Source organism: Pelophylax lessonae (genome assembly GCF_965119305.1).
Source record: "Pelophylax lessonae genome assembly, chromosome: 1".
NCBI classification, from domain to species: domain Eukaryota; kingdom Metazoa; phylum Chordata; class Amphibia; order Anura; family Ranidae; genus Pelophylax; species Pelophylax lessonae.
In genome coordinates, this window is record NC_138768.1 from 615,040,514 (window position 1) to 615,055,231 (window position 14,718).

The 14,718-nt window shown below is 39.6% G+C and overlaps 1 protein-coding gene across 1 annotated transcript in view; it reads right to left on the reverse strand.

Moving 5' to 3' along the window:
• The window catches only part of LRIT3 (leucine rich repeat, Ig-like and transmembrane domains 3), a gene marked incomplete at its 3' end in the record, with an annotated part of 51,464 nt that overhangs the window by 8,109 nt on the left and 28,637 nt on the right, over nucleotides 1–14,718 (reverse strand). Inside the window, exon 3 of the mRNA XM_082243932.1 lies at nucleotides 13,099–13,404. Coding sequence (XP_082100058.1) covers nucleotides 13,099–13,404 — 306 coding nt within the window. The remainder of the gene's footprint in view (nucleotides 1–13,098; nucleotides 13,405–14,718) is intronic.

The window sequence follows — 14,718 nt, forward strand, 5'->3', positions numbered from 1 at the left end:
AAACACACCTGGGCATTTTTTTTTTGGACGCTAGCGTTTTTTTTGGCATTTTTTGGGGTTCTTTTGGGCAGGCAAAACATCTGAACTTGTGTATAGTGATGTATATACACACATACATATATTTATACACACACCTAGACATATATAGGTGTGATAGTAGCAGAAATATATGCTTGCGCTAATGAAATCATTTACAGTAATATATTTCTGCTACTATCACACCTATATATGGCTAGGTGTCTATATACATATAATTATGTGTGTATATATACCACTATACACAAGTTCAGATGTTTTGCCTGCCTCAAAAGAACCCCAAAAAATGCCAAAAAAAACGCTAGCGTCAAAAAAAAATGCCCAGGTGTGTTTTTGCTGGCATTTTTTGGGGGGTTTTGGAGGCAGGCAAAACATCTGAACTTGTGCACAGTACCACTATACACAAGTTCAGATGTTTTTCCTGACTGCAAAGAACCTAAAAAAATGCCTGCTTTGAAACCGGCAAGGTGTGAAAACCGAGGAGAGAAGCTAACCCCCTGAGCTGAAAGTTTTCTAATACATACAATCCTTTTTTTTTCTGGTTCTGGACATGCTACAGAGCTGAAACTTCACAGGTACACATTTTAGACCCCCCCAGACACAAAATAACACAAAAAAGTTCTTAAAAATTGTCATTTTTGATAAAAAAAAGCCAATTATTGAAAAAATTAAAAAAAAAAAATAGATTTTTTGATTTTTACTTTGGATTTAGTATCTGGGGGGTCTAAAAAGTGTACATGTGAAGTTTCAGCTCTGTAGCATGTCCAAAACCATAAAAAAAAGATCGTTTGTATTAGAAAACTTTCAGCTCAGGGGGTTGGCTTCGCTGCTGTAACACCTTGCCGGTTTAATAGAAGGCATTTTTTTGGGTTCTTTGCAGTCAGGAAAAACATCTGAACTTGTGTATAGTGGTACTGTGCACAAGTTCTGATGTTTTGCCTGCCTCCAAAAAACCCCAAAAAATGCCAGCAAAAACACACCTGGGCATTTTTTTTTTTTGACGCTAGCGTTTTTTTTTTGGCATTTTTTGGGGTTCTTTTGAGGCAGGCAAAACATCTGAACTTGTGTATAGTGGTGTATATACACACATACATATATTTATATACACACCTAGACATATATAGGTGTGATAGTAGCAGAAATATATGTTTGCGCTAATGAAATCATTTACAGTAATATATTTCTGCTACTATCACACCTATATATGGCTAGGTGTCTATATACATATAATTATGTGTGTATATATACCACTATACACAAGTTCAGATGTTTTGCCTGCCTCAAAAGAACCCAAAAAATGCCAAAAAAAACGCTAGCGTCAAAAAAAAAATGCCCAGGTGTGTTTTTGCTGGCATTTTTTGGGGGGTTTTGGAGGCAGGCAAAACATCTGAACTTGTGCACAGTACCACTATACACAAGTTCAGATGTTTTTCCTGACTGCAAAGAACCCAAAAAAATGCCTGCTTTGAAACCGGCAAGGTGTGAAAACCGAGGAGAGAAGCTAACCCCCTGAGCTGAAAGTTTTCTAATACATACAATCCTTTTTTTTTCTGGTTCTGGACATGCTACAGAGCTGAAACTTCACAGGTACACCTTTTAGACCCCCCAGACACAAAATCACACAAAAAAAGTTCTTAAAAATTGTGATTTTTGATAAAAAAAGCCAATTATTGAAAAAATTAAAAAAAAAAAGAGATTTTTTGATTTTTACTTTGGATTTAGTATCTGGGGGGTCTAAAAAGTGTACATGTGAAGTTTCAGCTCTGTAGCATGTCCAAAACCATAAAAAAAAGATTGTTTGTATTAGAAAACTTTCAGCTCAGGGGGTTGGCTTCGCTGCTGTAACACCTTGCCGGTTTAATAGAAGGCATTTTTTTGGGTTCTTTGCAGTCAGGAAAAACATCTGAACTTGTGTATAGTGGTACTGTGCACAAGTTCTGATGTTTTGCCTGCCTCCAAAAAACCCCAAAAAATGCCAGCAAAAACACACCTGGGCATTTTTTTTTTGACGCTAGCATTTTTTTGGCATTTTTTGGGGTTCTTTTGAGGCAGGCAAAACATCTGAACTTGTGTATAGTGGTGTATATACACACATACATATATTTATATACACACCTAGACATATATAGGTGTGATAGTAGCAGAAATATATGTTTGCGCTAATGAAATCATTTACAGTAATATACTTCTGCTACTATCACACCTATATATGGCTAGGTGTCTATATACATATAATTATGTGTGTATATATACCACTATACACAAGTTCAGATGTTTTGCCTACCTCAAAAGAACCCCAAAAAATGCCAAAAAAACGCTAGCGTCAAAAAAAAAAATGCCCAGGTGTGTTTTTGCTGGCATTTTTTGGGGGTTTTTGGAGGCAGGCAAAACATCAGAACTTGTGTACAGTACCACTATACACAAGTTCAGATGTTTTTCCTGACTGCAAAGAACCCAAAAAAATGCCTTCTATTAAACCGGCAAGGTGTTACAGCAACGAAGCCAACCCCCTGAGCTGAAAGTGTTCTAATACAAACAATCTTTTTTTTCTGGTTCTGGACATGCTACAGAGCTGAAACTTCACATGTACACTTTTTAGACCCCCCAGATCTGAAATCTCTCTCTTTTTTTTTTTTTTTTCTTTTTTTTTTAATTTTTTCAATAATTGGCTTTTTTATCAAAAATGACAATTTTTAAGAATTTTTTTGTGTGATTTTGTGTCTGGGGGGTCTAAAAGGTGTACCTGTGAAGTTTCAGCTCTGTAGCATGTCCAGAACCAGAAAAAAAAAGGATTGTATGTATTAGAAAACTTTCAGCTTAGGGGGTTAGCTTCTCTCCTCGGTTTTCACACCTTGCCGGTTTCAAAGCAGGCATTTTTTTAGGTTCTTTGCAGTCAGGAAAAACATCTGAACTTGTGTATAGTGGTACTGTGCACAAGTTCAGATGTTTTGCCTGCCTCCAAAACCCCCCAAAAAATGCCAGCAAAAACACACCTGGGCATTTTTTTTTGACGCTAGCGTTTTTTTGGCATTTTTTTGGGTTCTTTTGAGGCAGGCAAAACATCTGAACTTGTGTATAGTGGTATATATACACACATAATTATATGTATATAGACACCTAGCCATATATAGGTGTGATAGTAGCAGAAATATATTACTGTAAATGATTTCATTAGCGCAAGCATTTATTTCTGCTACTATCACACCTATAAATGTCTAGGGGTATATATACAGACATATATGTGTATATATACCCCCTATACACATGTTCAGATGTCGTGTCTGACATCAAACATGTCCTCAAAAAGCACTGGCAGTGGCAGCCCCTGCAGCATAAAAAATGCTTGGCTGGTGAGAAGCCATATTCCTGTGCCGAAGCAATTCAGAGAAATGATCATTTCTCTATAGCGGTCACCCTGCAATGGAAGGGTTTTGTCACCCTGCCATAGCAGTCACTGCCAGTTAACCCTACACTACACTACGGTCCCCTTACACTTAACACTTTCCCTACAGAAACTAAATTTTTGAAGCTAACTTAAGTGTAAAGGAGCACTCTAACTACACTAGATATCCCTTTCCTCACACTAATAAATAGCTAAATGGCACTTTTAAAGTAAAATTAACAGAACTGCTTCCACTCTCTTCCATGTCCAGTATAACAATGCTAGGAATATGGCGGGGGCGATCTTATATACTGCGGGGCGTATTCACTAATGATTGGTCTAGGGACCCCCTAGTCACTCCAATCACATTCCTAGCATTCTCCTGCCCCCTCAATTGGCTTTTGCTAATGGTTCTGGTCCAATCACGGGCTTTTAAAGCCCATTTCCTGAAGCATTGCATTTTGGGCGGTTCTGGTTGCCAAATTCAGAACTTTTTGGGCAAAAAGTTTTAAATTCGGCCGAACCTCGAACACCCAAGGTTCGGGCCGAACCGAATGTCGACCCGAACCGTTCGATCATCCCTAATGACGAATGATGTCCTGGGGTATTTCCTCCCAGATCTGGACCAAGGCATTACTGAGCTCCTGAATAGACTGAGGTGCAACCTGGCAGCGCCGAATGGACCAAAACATAATATCCTAGAGGTGTTCTATTGGATTTAGGTCAGGCGAGCGTGGGGCCATTGAATGGTATCAATGCCTTCATCCTCCAGGAACTGGCTGCATACTCTCACCACATGCACAGGGAGGAACCCAGGACCCACTGCACCAGCGTAGGGTCTTACAATGGGTCCAAGGATTTCATCCCGATACCTAATGCCAGTCAGTGTGCCATTGTCTAGCCTGTAGAGGTCTGTATGTCCCTCCATGGATATGCCTCCCCAGATCATCACTGACTCACCTCCAAACCAGTCATGCTGAACAGTGTTACAGGCAGCATTACATTCTCCATGGCTTCTCCAGACCCTTTCACATCTCTTCACATGAGCTCAGGGTGAACCTGCTCTCATCTGTGAAAAGCACAGGGCACCAGTGGCGGACCTGCCAATTCTGGTTTTCATTGGCAAATGCCAATTAATCTCAATGGTGCTGGGCAGTGAGGACAGGGCCCACTAGAGGACTTCAGGCCCCTAGGTCACCCTCATGAAGTCTGTGTCTGATTGTTTGGTCAGAGACATTCACACCAGTGGCATGCTAAACGTAATTTTGTAGGGCTCTGGCAGTGCTCGTCCTGTTCCTCCTTGCACAAAGTAGCAGATACAGACTCTGCTGATGGGTTATGGACCTTCTACGGCCCTGTCCAGCTCTCCTAGAGTAACTGCGCTGGGAGACATAGCAAACCTTCTGGAAATGGTGCATATTGATGTGCTATCCTGGGGGAGTTGGATTGCCTGTGCAACCTCTATGGGGTCCAGGTATCGCCTCATGCTACCAGTAGTGACACTGACCCTAGCCAAATGCAAAACTAGTCAAAAACAGTCAGAAAAGATGAGTAGGGAAAAAAAGTCAGTGGTCTCCACCTGCAAAACCATTCCTGTTATTGGGATTGACTCATTGTTGCCCATCTAGTGCACCTATTGGTAATTTAATTAACACCAAAGCAGCTAAACTGATAAACAATCCCCTCTGCTACTTAAATGACCAGATTCACATCCCAGGAGTTTATTTGACTTGATGCTATACTCTGATTAAAAAGTGTTCCTTTAATTTTTTTGAGCAGTGTACATATTGGACAGATAGAAGCGGAGGAAGCAAAGCTAGGGTAGTGTGGTTATGATATTGTATATTTCATTGAAAAGGTTGGAGGAGGCCAAGGTTAAATTTCTCAGGCTAAGTGACTAAACTATGAATGAAAACATAGGACCTGGGATGCAGACACATGGCAGCAGGTGCTCTGGACTGATTAGATAAAATTTGAAATATTTGTCTGTAGCAGGAGTAGTTTGTTTACTGAAGGACTGGTACCATAATGAGTGTCTGCAGGCAACAGTGAAGCACAGTTGAAGTTCCTTGCAAAGTTTGGGGCTGCATTTCTGCAAATGGAGTTGAAGATATACAGACAGATACTTTTTCATCATGCCATAGCATCAGGGAGGTGTGTGATTGGCCTCAAATGTATTCTGCAACAGGACAACGACCCCAAAATACAACCAATGTCATTAAGAATTATCTTCAGTGTAAAGAAGAACAAGGAGTCCTAGAAGTGATGGTTTGGCCCGCACAGAGCCCTGATCTCAACAAGTCTGTCTGGGATTACATGAAGAGACAGAAGGATTTTAGGCAGCCTACATCCACAGAAGATCTGTGCTTAGTTCTCCAAGATGTTTGGAACAAACTGTCTACGGAGTTCCTTCAGAAACTGTGTGCAAGTGTACCTAGAGGAATTTATGCTGTTTTGAAGGCGAAGGGTGGGCCCACCATTGATTTGATTTGGATTTCTCTTCTGTTCATTTAATTTTCATTTTGGCAATTGATTGCCAAAATGAATTAACTATTAACACTTCTATTTCTGAAAGAATTCCTAATTTACAACCTTTTTTTTCTCACCTGCCTAAAACTTTTGCACACTAGTGTATATCAAATAGCTTATATGTGTAATGAATGTTTAACTGGTACAACCTTTTGCTAAGCAAAGGCCTAAAGGATCTTGTCCCAACAGAAGACCTGTTCTTATTGATCAGCCAGCATGTTTTCATTGGAAAACAAGCACTTTTATGAAAGTGTACCTAAATTGTGTACTTGATATTGTCAGTATTTTGTTACTATTTCATTAGTATATACTGCACAAAGAAGCATGTTTTACAATGTGAACAAAACTAATTTTCTATGTCCACTTTACTGCTTTTGGCTTCTTTCACACGGAGCGGACCGTATTGAGATCCGCTCCGGCACTTTTTTTTTTTTTTTTTCACGGACACGGATGACACTTGTGTCATCCGCTCCGTATGTCCACATATCATCCCATCCGTTTGCGGATGATATACGGACATAATGTATGTCTATGGGGATTGCGGATGTCAGCGGATGACACCGCTGACATCCGATTTTGCATCCTTTCCGTTTTTTAAACGGAAGAAAAATAGGGTTCTGTTCCATTCCAAAAAACGGAACAGAACTGAAAGGACGCAAATCGGATGTCAGCGGATGGTCATCCGCTGACATCCGCAATCCCATTGACATACATTATGTCCGTATATCACCCGCAAACGGATGGGGTGATATACAGACATACGGAACACCCGTGTGAAAGGGGCCTACATGTTAATGGGAGGTTTACTAATGTAGAACATGTAACAAAGTAGCAGCAATCATGCTACAAAGCATAACTGCCATAAGCAGTGATGAAGTAGACTAGCTTGATGTCTATGTCAAGGCAAAAAAAATAAATGAATATGCAGTACATATCTGAAATACGAGCACATTTCCCATGTTTTATAACCAGAAAAGCAGTGAGCCCCTAATCCCTGTTCTGGACTGACAACACACATGCATTTTGAGGACTGTTGTTAGTCCTGCTTAGTGACATTTCTTAACTTAGCTACTCCTACTCTCATCTTTCTACAACATAAAGGCTAATGATTCTGTAGTCCAACACAGGAACTAGGAGGGCTCTTTGAGAAGACACAGGAATTGTAAAGTGGACACAGGACAGCAGGTATAGGAAAACACTTTCAAGGTAAATAAAACAGTAATACAAAATATTACAAATGACTGTGCCTAGGTGATAATTGCTCTTTACCCAATACTGCTGCTATCTTATTGAGAATGTCTCAATCACAAATATAGGCAAAAATATGACAGCGCTGTGTCTAAGTATACCCATATAAATACTTTTACAATCCTTAAAGTGCTAAAATCATAAATCCTACTGTGTGAAATCAAAGAAAAATTATTACTAAATTGATATTGTATCAAAAATTAACTTATCCGAGTATGTAATAAAAAAAGTGTTCTGGTGCTTCCATAAATACCCACATATAAGTATGTCAAACTGATTAAACAAACATATAACAAATGTAATAAAAAAATGCTGCAATATTTCCAAGACATACCCACAAGTGCATTCATCAATCATTAGTGTTCATAGTCCATTGAAACAATTCATTAAAATATGAATAAAGTGTCCAAAAATTGTGCCAAATGAATGTGAAAAAAAAAATGAAAAATTGGTGTGTTCCTCTTGTCCTCTTATATTAATACCACATCAAGAAAAAAGTGTTCCCCCGCCTCTTATAATAAACTCACTCACTAGACAGAATGGCAGGTAATATGATAAACCAGCATGCAAGGGCTTTCCTTTGTAGGGAGTAACAATCTGGAGCCCTCTGGATCAATCTTTTAGAAATCTCCTCTCCCACTCTCAATGGATATCCCGGGCAAGGAGGAAATCAATGAAAGAGAAATTAACTCGGAATAGCATAAGATCCTTTAAAAATATTCCCACTTAATTAAAACAATTTTACACTCACATTTAAAAGTGTCTCCACTAACACGAGTATAAACAGCATTGGATCATATCCGGGCTGGCTACAACTTTTCAGCTGCTGCAAGTCGACCCGACTCAATGATAGCAATCTCACAGTGGCCCTGTGAAGACGTCCAATGACGAAACGTTCGTCGAGTGTGAGCTGGAGAGATTGCTATCGCATTGAGTCGGGTCGGCTCGCAGCAGCTGAGAAGTTGGAGACAGCACCTTTGGCACAATTTTCGGACACTTTATTCATATTTTAATGAATTGTTTCAATGGACTATGACCACTAATGATTGATGAATGCACTTGTGGGTATTTCTTGGAAACATTGTGGAATTTTGTTTGTTACATTTGTTATATAGGTTTGTTAAATTAGTTTGACATATTTATATGTGGGTATTTATGGAAGCACCAGAACACTTTTTTATTACATACAATATAAATTTAGTAATAATTTTTCTTTGATTTCACATAGTAGGATTTATGATTTTAGCACTTTAAAGATTGTAAAAGTATTTATTTGGGTATACTTACACACAACCCTGTCATATTTTTGCCAATACCAGTAATACCACTGAAGCAGAATTCCTGGGATCTGACCTCAACCTGATAGAACACCTTTGGAAAGGGAAGTAGAGCAGAGACTGCGAACCAGGCCTTCTCGTCCACATCAGTGCCTGACCTCACAAATGTGCTTTTGGAAGAATGGTCAAACATTCCCATAGACACACTCCTAAGCCCTGTAGATGGCCTTCCCAGAAGAGTTGAAGCTGTTATAGCTGCAACGGGTGGGCCAACTCAATATTGGACCCTACGGACTAAGACTGGGATGCCAATAAAGTTAATGTGTGTGTGTAAAGGCAGACATCCCAATGCTTTTGGTAATATAGTGTATATTGGCCTAAAGGCAAGTAGACAAGTTCACTTTGTAAGTGCAGTTGCACTCTGCAAGGGCGTTTTCCCTTATTCTAGTGAAAGAGGTGAAGCTCTGATGATCTCAATTATCCAAATATGTGCAAGCAAAATGACCTTTTTTATTTTCTATGTTTTTTTATTTTATATTGGGTACTATTTGTCACCACATTTACACCTCAGTGTATTTACAAAATGTAAAAAAAAAACAATAAAAAATCAACCTGCGCTCCCCTAAGCAAAAACAAAAAGACTTATTGAAGCAAGCTTACACTCAAAGTGATATCACTCCACCTTGACCAAAAAATCAAATAAACAGATAGTTTAGTGCTGCCAACTATTAGTAAAATAAAAATATATGCGCTAAAGTACAATCTATGTATCTGCAACTATATAAGGCATAGATTCTGTATAAAAAAAAAAAAAAAAAAAGCTGTAGAATGAGTTTTGCAATGTTTTTCAGCATTTTTTAGCTGTTGCATTTTTTAGCTATTTTTTTTTTTTAGCAAAACTATACTCCCAAAAAAGCTTATGGCTAAAAAAAAAAAAAAAAAAAAAACGCTGATAAACGCCAAATAGTCAGGTTTTTCAGCTTTTATCAGAGTTAGAGCATTTTTACAGCTGAAAAACTTCTCTTAAACTCCACTAGTTCTTGGGTATTTTCCAGCCACGAAACGCCCCTGCCAAAAACGACTGTTAACAGCCTATGTGTTCATGGACACATAGGATAACATGCTGGGGAATTTACTGACTGCAGAAAAAAACACCTGAAGCCAAAAACAGCAGCTCTAAAAACGTCCTAAGTTCTAAAGTGCATATGTCCTCCAATGGGATCGGAATGATGGTCCAGTCTCCTCCTACACACACTTCCAGATATCACCCAGCTCTCAAGCAATTTCAGCACATGCGGTACATGTAAAGATAAAAGCCCCTCATAGTGCTCACTGATAGATTTATAATATCAGATCAAGAATAAAAACAACCTCGATAGCAAGGACAACTTGCCACAAATTTATGGCAGTGTTGAATTGTAAGTCTGTTAACTCACTGCACATTTTCACTGGCAAGTTGTACACTTGCAGAGCACTTGAAGCCCATGTTTTAATGACACTTTTAAAATTTGTAGCAAATTTGCATTGCAAGTCTCTAACAAGAGCAAAGTTGCAGTGGTGAGTCTACAGCAAGAGCTCTGCAAGTCTATAACATGAAAATTGAGTCACAGTGACCCCTGTGGTGGGATGACTATTGCACAACATAACCAAACCAGAACTTGCAGCAGACTTGCAGAATGTTTGCAAAGAAAGTTGATCTGGAGTCATGCAAAGCGGACTTGCTGGAATTGTGTAACAAACCTGTGAAGCCTTGCAAGTCTACCAATAGCTTAGTAAGTTATTTTCAACTTGTAGCACAATTGCTTGCTATCTGGGACTCCCATGATATGTTACATCAGCGCATAAATCATGTACTTTAATCCGGCCGCACAGATATGGATGAACAGCTCACCGCTCACTAAGCATGCCTAAGATTCGATTTGAGCATGATAATGTCATCAGTGTGAAGGCTTCATCCGTTTTACGTGTATTTTCCAATCCTAGACTTCTTCAGAATGGTAGATTCTCTGACATGCTTAGTGTGCGGTGAGCTGTTTATCGATATCTGTGTGGTCGCATTGAAGTACATGTTTTATGCGCTGATTTAACCACTTGCCGACCGCCGCACGACTATCTACGGCGGCGGTCAGCCCCTCACAGGCAAAGTGACGTAGGTCTACGTCGCTCGCCTGTGAGGGTTTTGGGAGCGAGCGCGCGCCGCCGGAGGCGCGCTCCCGCTCCCGCGTGGTCACGGACCCCCCCGCGCGTGTGACCGGCGGACCCGATCGCCGCCGGCCACTCTGCGATCGGCGGGGGAGAAGGAGAAAGTCAGGCAGCTTGTGTAAACAAGCTGCCTGTCATTCTCCTCTCTGTATGAGAGATGATCACATGGATCTACTATGTAGATCCATTGATCACTCTGCATACAGTTGAAGCCACAGCCAATCACAGTTAGAATCACGCCCCTAGGGACACACACAGCCCCTCCCTCTCAAATAAAGTTAACCCCTTCACTACCAGTGTATTTTTACAGTAACAGTGCATATATATAGCACTGATTACTGTAGAAATGTCACTGGTGACCCCAAAAGTGTCACAAATGTCAGTCAAGGGTCCGATCTGTCCGCCGCAATGTCGCAGTACCGCAAAAAAAATCGCAGATCGCCGCCATTACGCGTTAAAAAAAAAAACAACAAAAATGACAAAAATCTTTCCCTTTGTTAGTAAACGCAATAACTTTTGCGCAAACCAATCAAAATACGCTTTTTGCGATTTTTTTTACCAAACATAGGTAGCATAAAACAAATTGGCCGAAAATATTAAAAAATTTTGATTTTTACATTTTTTTTTGGGGGAATTTCATATAAAAAAAAGGGAAAAATATTGCTATTTTTGCAAAATTCACGCTCTTTTTTTGTTTATAGCGCGTGATCAAAAAATCGCACAGGTGATCAAATACCGCCAAAAGAAAGCTCTGTTTGTGGGAAAAAAAGGACGCCAAATTCGTTTAGGTACAGCGTCGCACGACCGCGCAATTGTCCGTTAAAGTCACGCAGTGCCGAATCGCAAAATACCCTCTGGTCGTTTAGCAGCCAAATCCTCCGGGGCTTAAGTGGTTAACAATTCATGTGAGGGTTTTTAATCTTCATCTTATATAATAAATCTGTCAGTGAGCACTATGAGAAGCTTTTGTTTATATATGTATATATATATATACCACATGTGCTAAAATAACTTGATTAAGAGCCGGGTGATCTCTGGAAATGTGTGGAGGAGACAGGACCATCATTTCAATCCCATTGGGGGATACATGCACTTTTGGCCTCTTTATAAGTTGTTTTAAGGTGAGCAGTTTGGAGTATCACAGTATACCTAGAAGATTAATATTTAACAGTGAGAGTTTTGCAGGAAGAGTTGTCATCACTATTTGTAACTTGCATTGGGACCTTACTATAGTGTGTTATCAACAAATAACTGTTGATGTGACATTCAGCATTGTTGTGATATTTGGGACTTTCATGTTTTGTGCAATGCATTTTATTAATATATAACATGCATAGATTGTACTTTAGCACATATATTTATTTTACTAATATTGGTAGCACTGCCCTATTTGGTTATTTGACCTCAGTGTATTTGCCTTTAGTAAATCAACACCAGGGTGTCCAAGCTAAATCCTCAAAGGGGAGGTAGTAGGGGATTTTAAAGAAAAGCGTATTACTGGCGCAAAAAGGCAAATTAGGGACCCACCGGTTCTATAGAAAACAATTAACAATAAAACAGGACAATTCTCTATAGATGAAAACGAATGTCCATAAGTATGGCTATGGGAAAAAGTCCATAATAAACATTCCATGCATAGTTCACTCAGGAGGCAGCTCTTGTGGCAAGCAAGAAGAGGCTTGAGAACAACTGGAGAAAAAACACAGGCACCAACCTAAGTGCAGCATGAAGGGTTTATTAAAATAAAAACACAGCCTTCGCTATTACTTCAGTTCCGGGAAGTGACGTCAGGAGGAGCCCCCATGAGCTCCACGACCAGAGGAAGTGCCGAAAACCACCGGCAAAGACTACAGGAGCCGTGACCGCTGGAGGCCATCCTGAAAATAGCACTGGATTGACGATCCTTATGAATTCCACGGATTATGCCTTATATTACTCCTGTTTGTGAGTACCATGACTTGTGTTTTTATTTTTATAAACCCTTCATGCTGCACTTAATTTGGCGCCTGTGCTTTTTCTCCAATAGGGGATTTTAGAAAAGTTAACACAACGAATTAGCACACTTAAGTGAATCTGTCCAAATTAGGAATTCCGATTTTGGTAACATGCACATATAACTGCCATGAACATAGCTTTGAAAATCACCAAGATTGTAAAACACGCTCAAAGAAATCTGACCATATCAGAGCTTCCTATTATGAAACTGTACTTACAGAATCTAAGTATAGTAAAATATATGGCAAGTTGTTAGGGAGAGTAGTCGAACATGCTTAGTTAGTGGAAAAAGAAGTAGTAAAGACTACTGTGTAACTGCCAGCAAGAGAATTGGAGTCACACATGGGGGGGGGGAGATACAGGCGGGCCTAAAATTTTACACAGCCTCTAGGACTCAGTAGTAACATAACATGAGTGAATCACCCTTACCTGTGTAATTAGTATTTGTGTTGTCTACTCTGCTCCATAATAACTGTGGCGTGGGATAACCAGTGGCATCACATCTTAAAAGAACGTTGCTGCCCAATGGTGATGATATTTTAGTAGCTGATGTCATGACAGAAGGTTTGAGACATTGTTCAAGTTCAGCTTTTTGAAATAAAATTCCAGTCAAAGATTCAGGCCCACTACATATAACTAAAGGGTCCAGGAATATCACATGTGGATCCACAACCTTTGAAAGTTCAATCAGCTTTGATATTCGGCAGTCACAAAACCAAGGATTATCTTGTAGACCTTTAAAATAAAACAAAGAAAGAAAAACAATTGTATTTTTCAACTAGAATAGTTAGGTGCCAAATGTATAAACATACACTATACTATGTAATGCAAAATCAATAACTACTCTTAATTAATGTTGCAATGGCAAGGTAGACAAACATATAGTTACATTGTAAGATTACCAGTTTAATGGTAATTATTTTCTTTTTTTTTTTTTTTGGGTAAAGCGGGCAGTTGCTATTATCCCACAGTACTTTAGAGGATTCAGCCATGATACTTGAATTATCTATGGAATAAGCTGAAATCTACTCACAAACCTATGAAAAGTATGCAAGGCATTTGATATATAGGCATTTGATTTGCTGAAGATTGTTCACTCTGTAAGGGAATTTGCAATTTGCAAGGGGATATTCCCCAGAGCTTAGTGATCGAAGAGAAGCTCTGCCAACTTCCATCATCCAATTATGTGCAAGCAAAAATGTGTTTTTTTACTTTCCTTGTACGAGATTGAGTATTCGTTGCAAAGTGAAATTTAATTGTATTAACTAAGCTCTGGAGAAAATTCAATTTCAAAGTGCAGCTTCCCTTGAAAAGTGAACAGCCTATTTGTCTTTAGTAAATCAACCCAGTATACCCACACCCTACACCCTCTAGTGCACTATTTATACTTATTTGTTGAAAACTCAACTTGGCCAGTCAAAATGGCAGCACAACCAGTTCTGGACCACCCCGCATACATTTACTGCAGCAAGGCGGGCCACAGATAGGGGGCACACGTGCCCGCCATCCTCTCGGCAATCTGATTTGGTTCAGAACCAATCAGTCATCAGGTCCAGGCCAATGATTTATGGCCGGGACCTGCTGATCAGTTCTGACCAATTGAAGAACGTCCTGTGCGTGTGTATTGTAAACACAGGCTCAGGAAATGATTCAATCTCCCCTCCTGGAGCCCTTTTCGGTTCCAGCGTGAGAGGAGAGAGCATCACAGTGAGTACACAAGCACTACACTGACACCAGTACACATAGGCACATTTTTCACCCCCTTATCAACCCCCAGTTAACCTTTTCATAATCTGTCACAGTGTCACTATATACAGTGTACAGATAATTTACTTATCACTGTATTGGTGTCAATGATAAGTTAGCGTCAGCCGAAGTTAGCGGTAGTTAGCGTCAGTCCTAGATAGGTTTAGGGTAATCTCCATATATTACCTAATAAATTTTTAACCCCTTAATCCCTCTCAGTTAACCCTTTCTCTCCCCGTCACAGTTTTATTAGCACACTGTACATATAGAAAATTACCAATGTCCAAATGGACATTGGGAAAG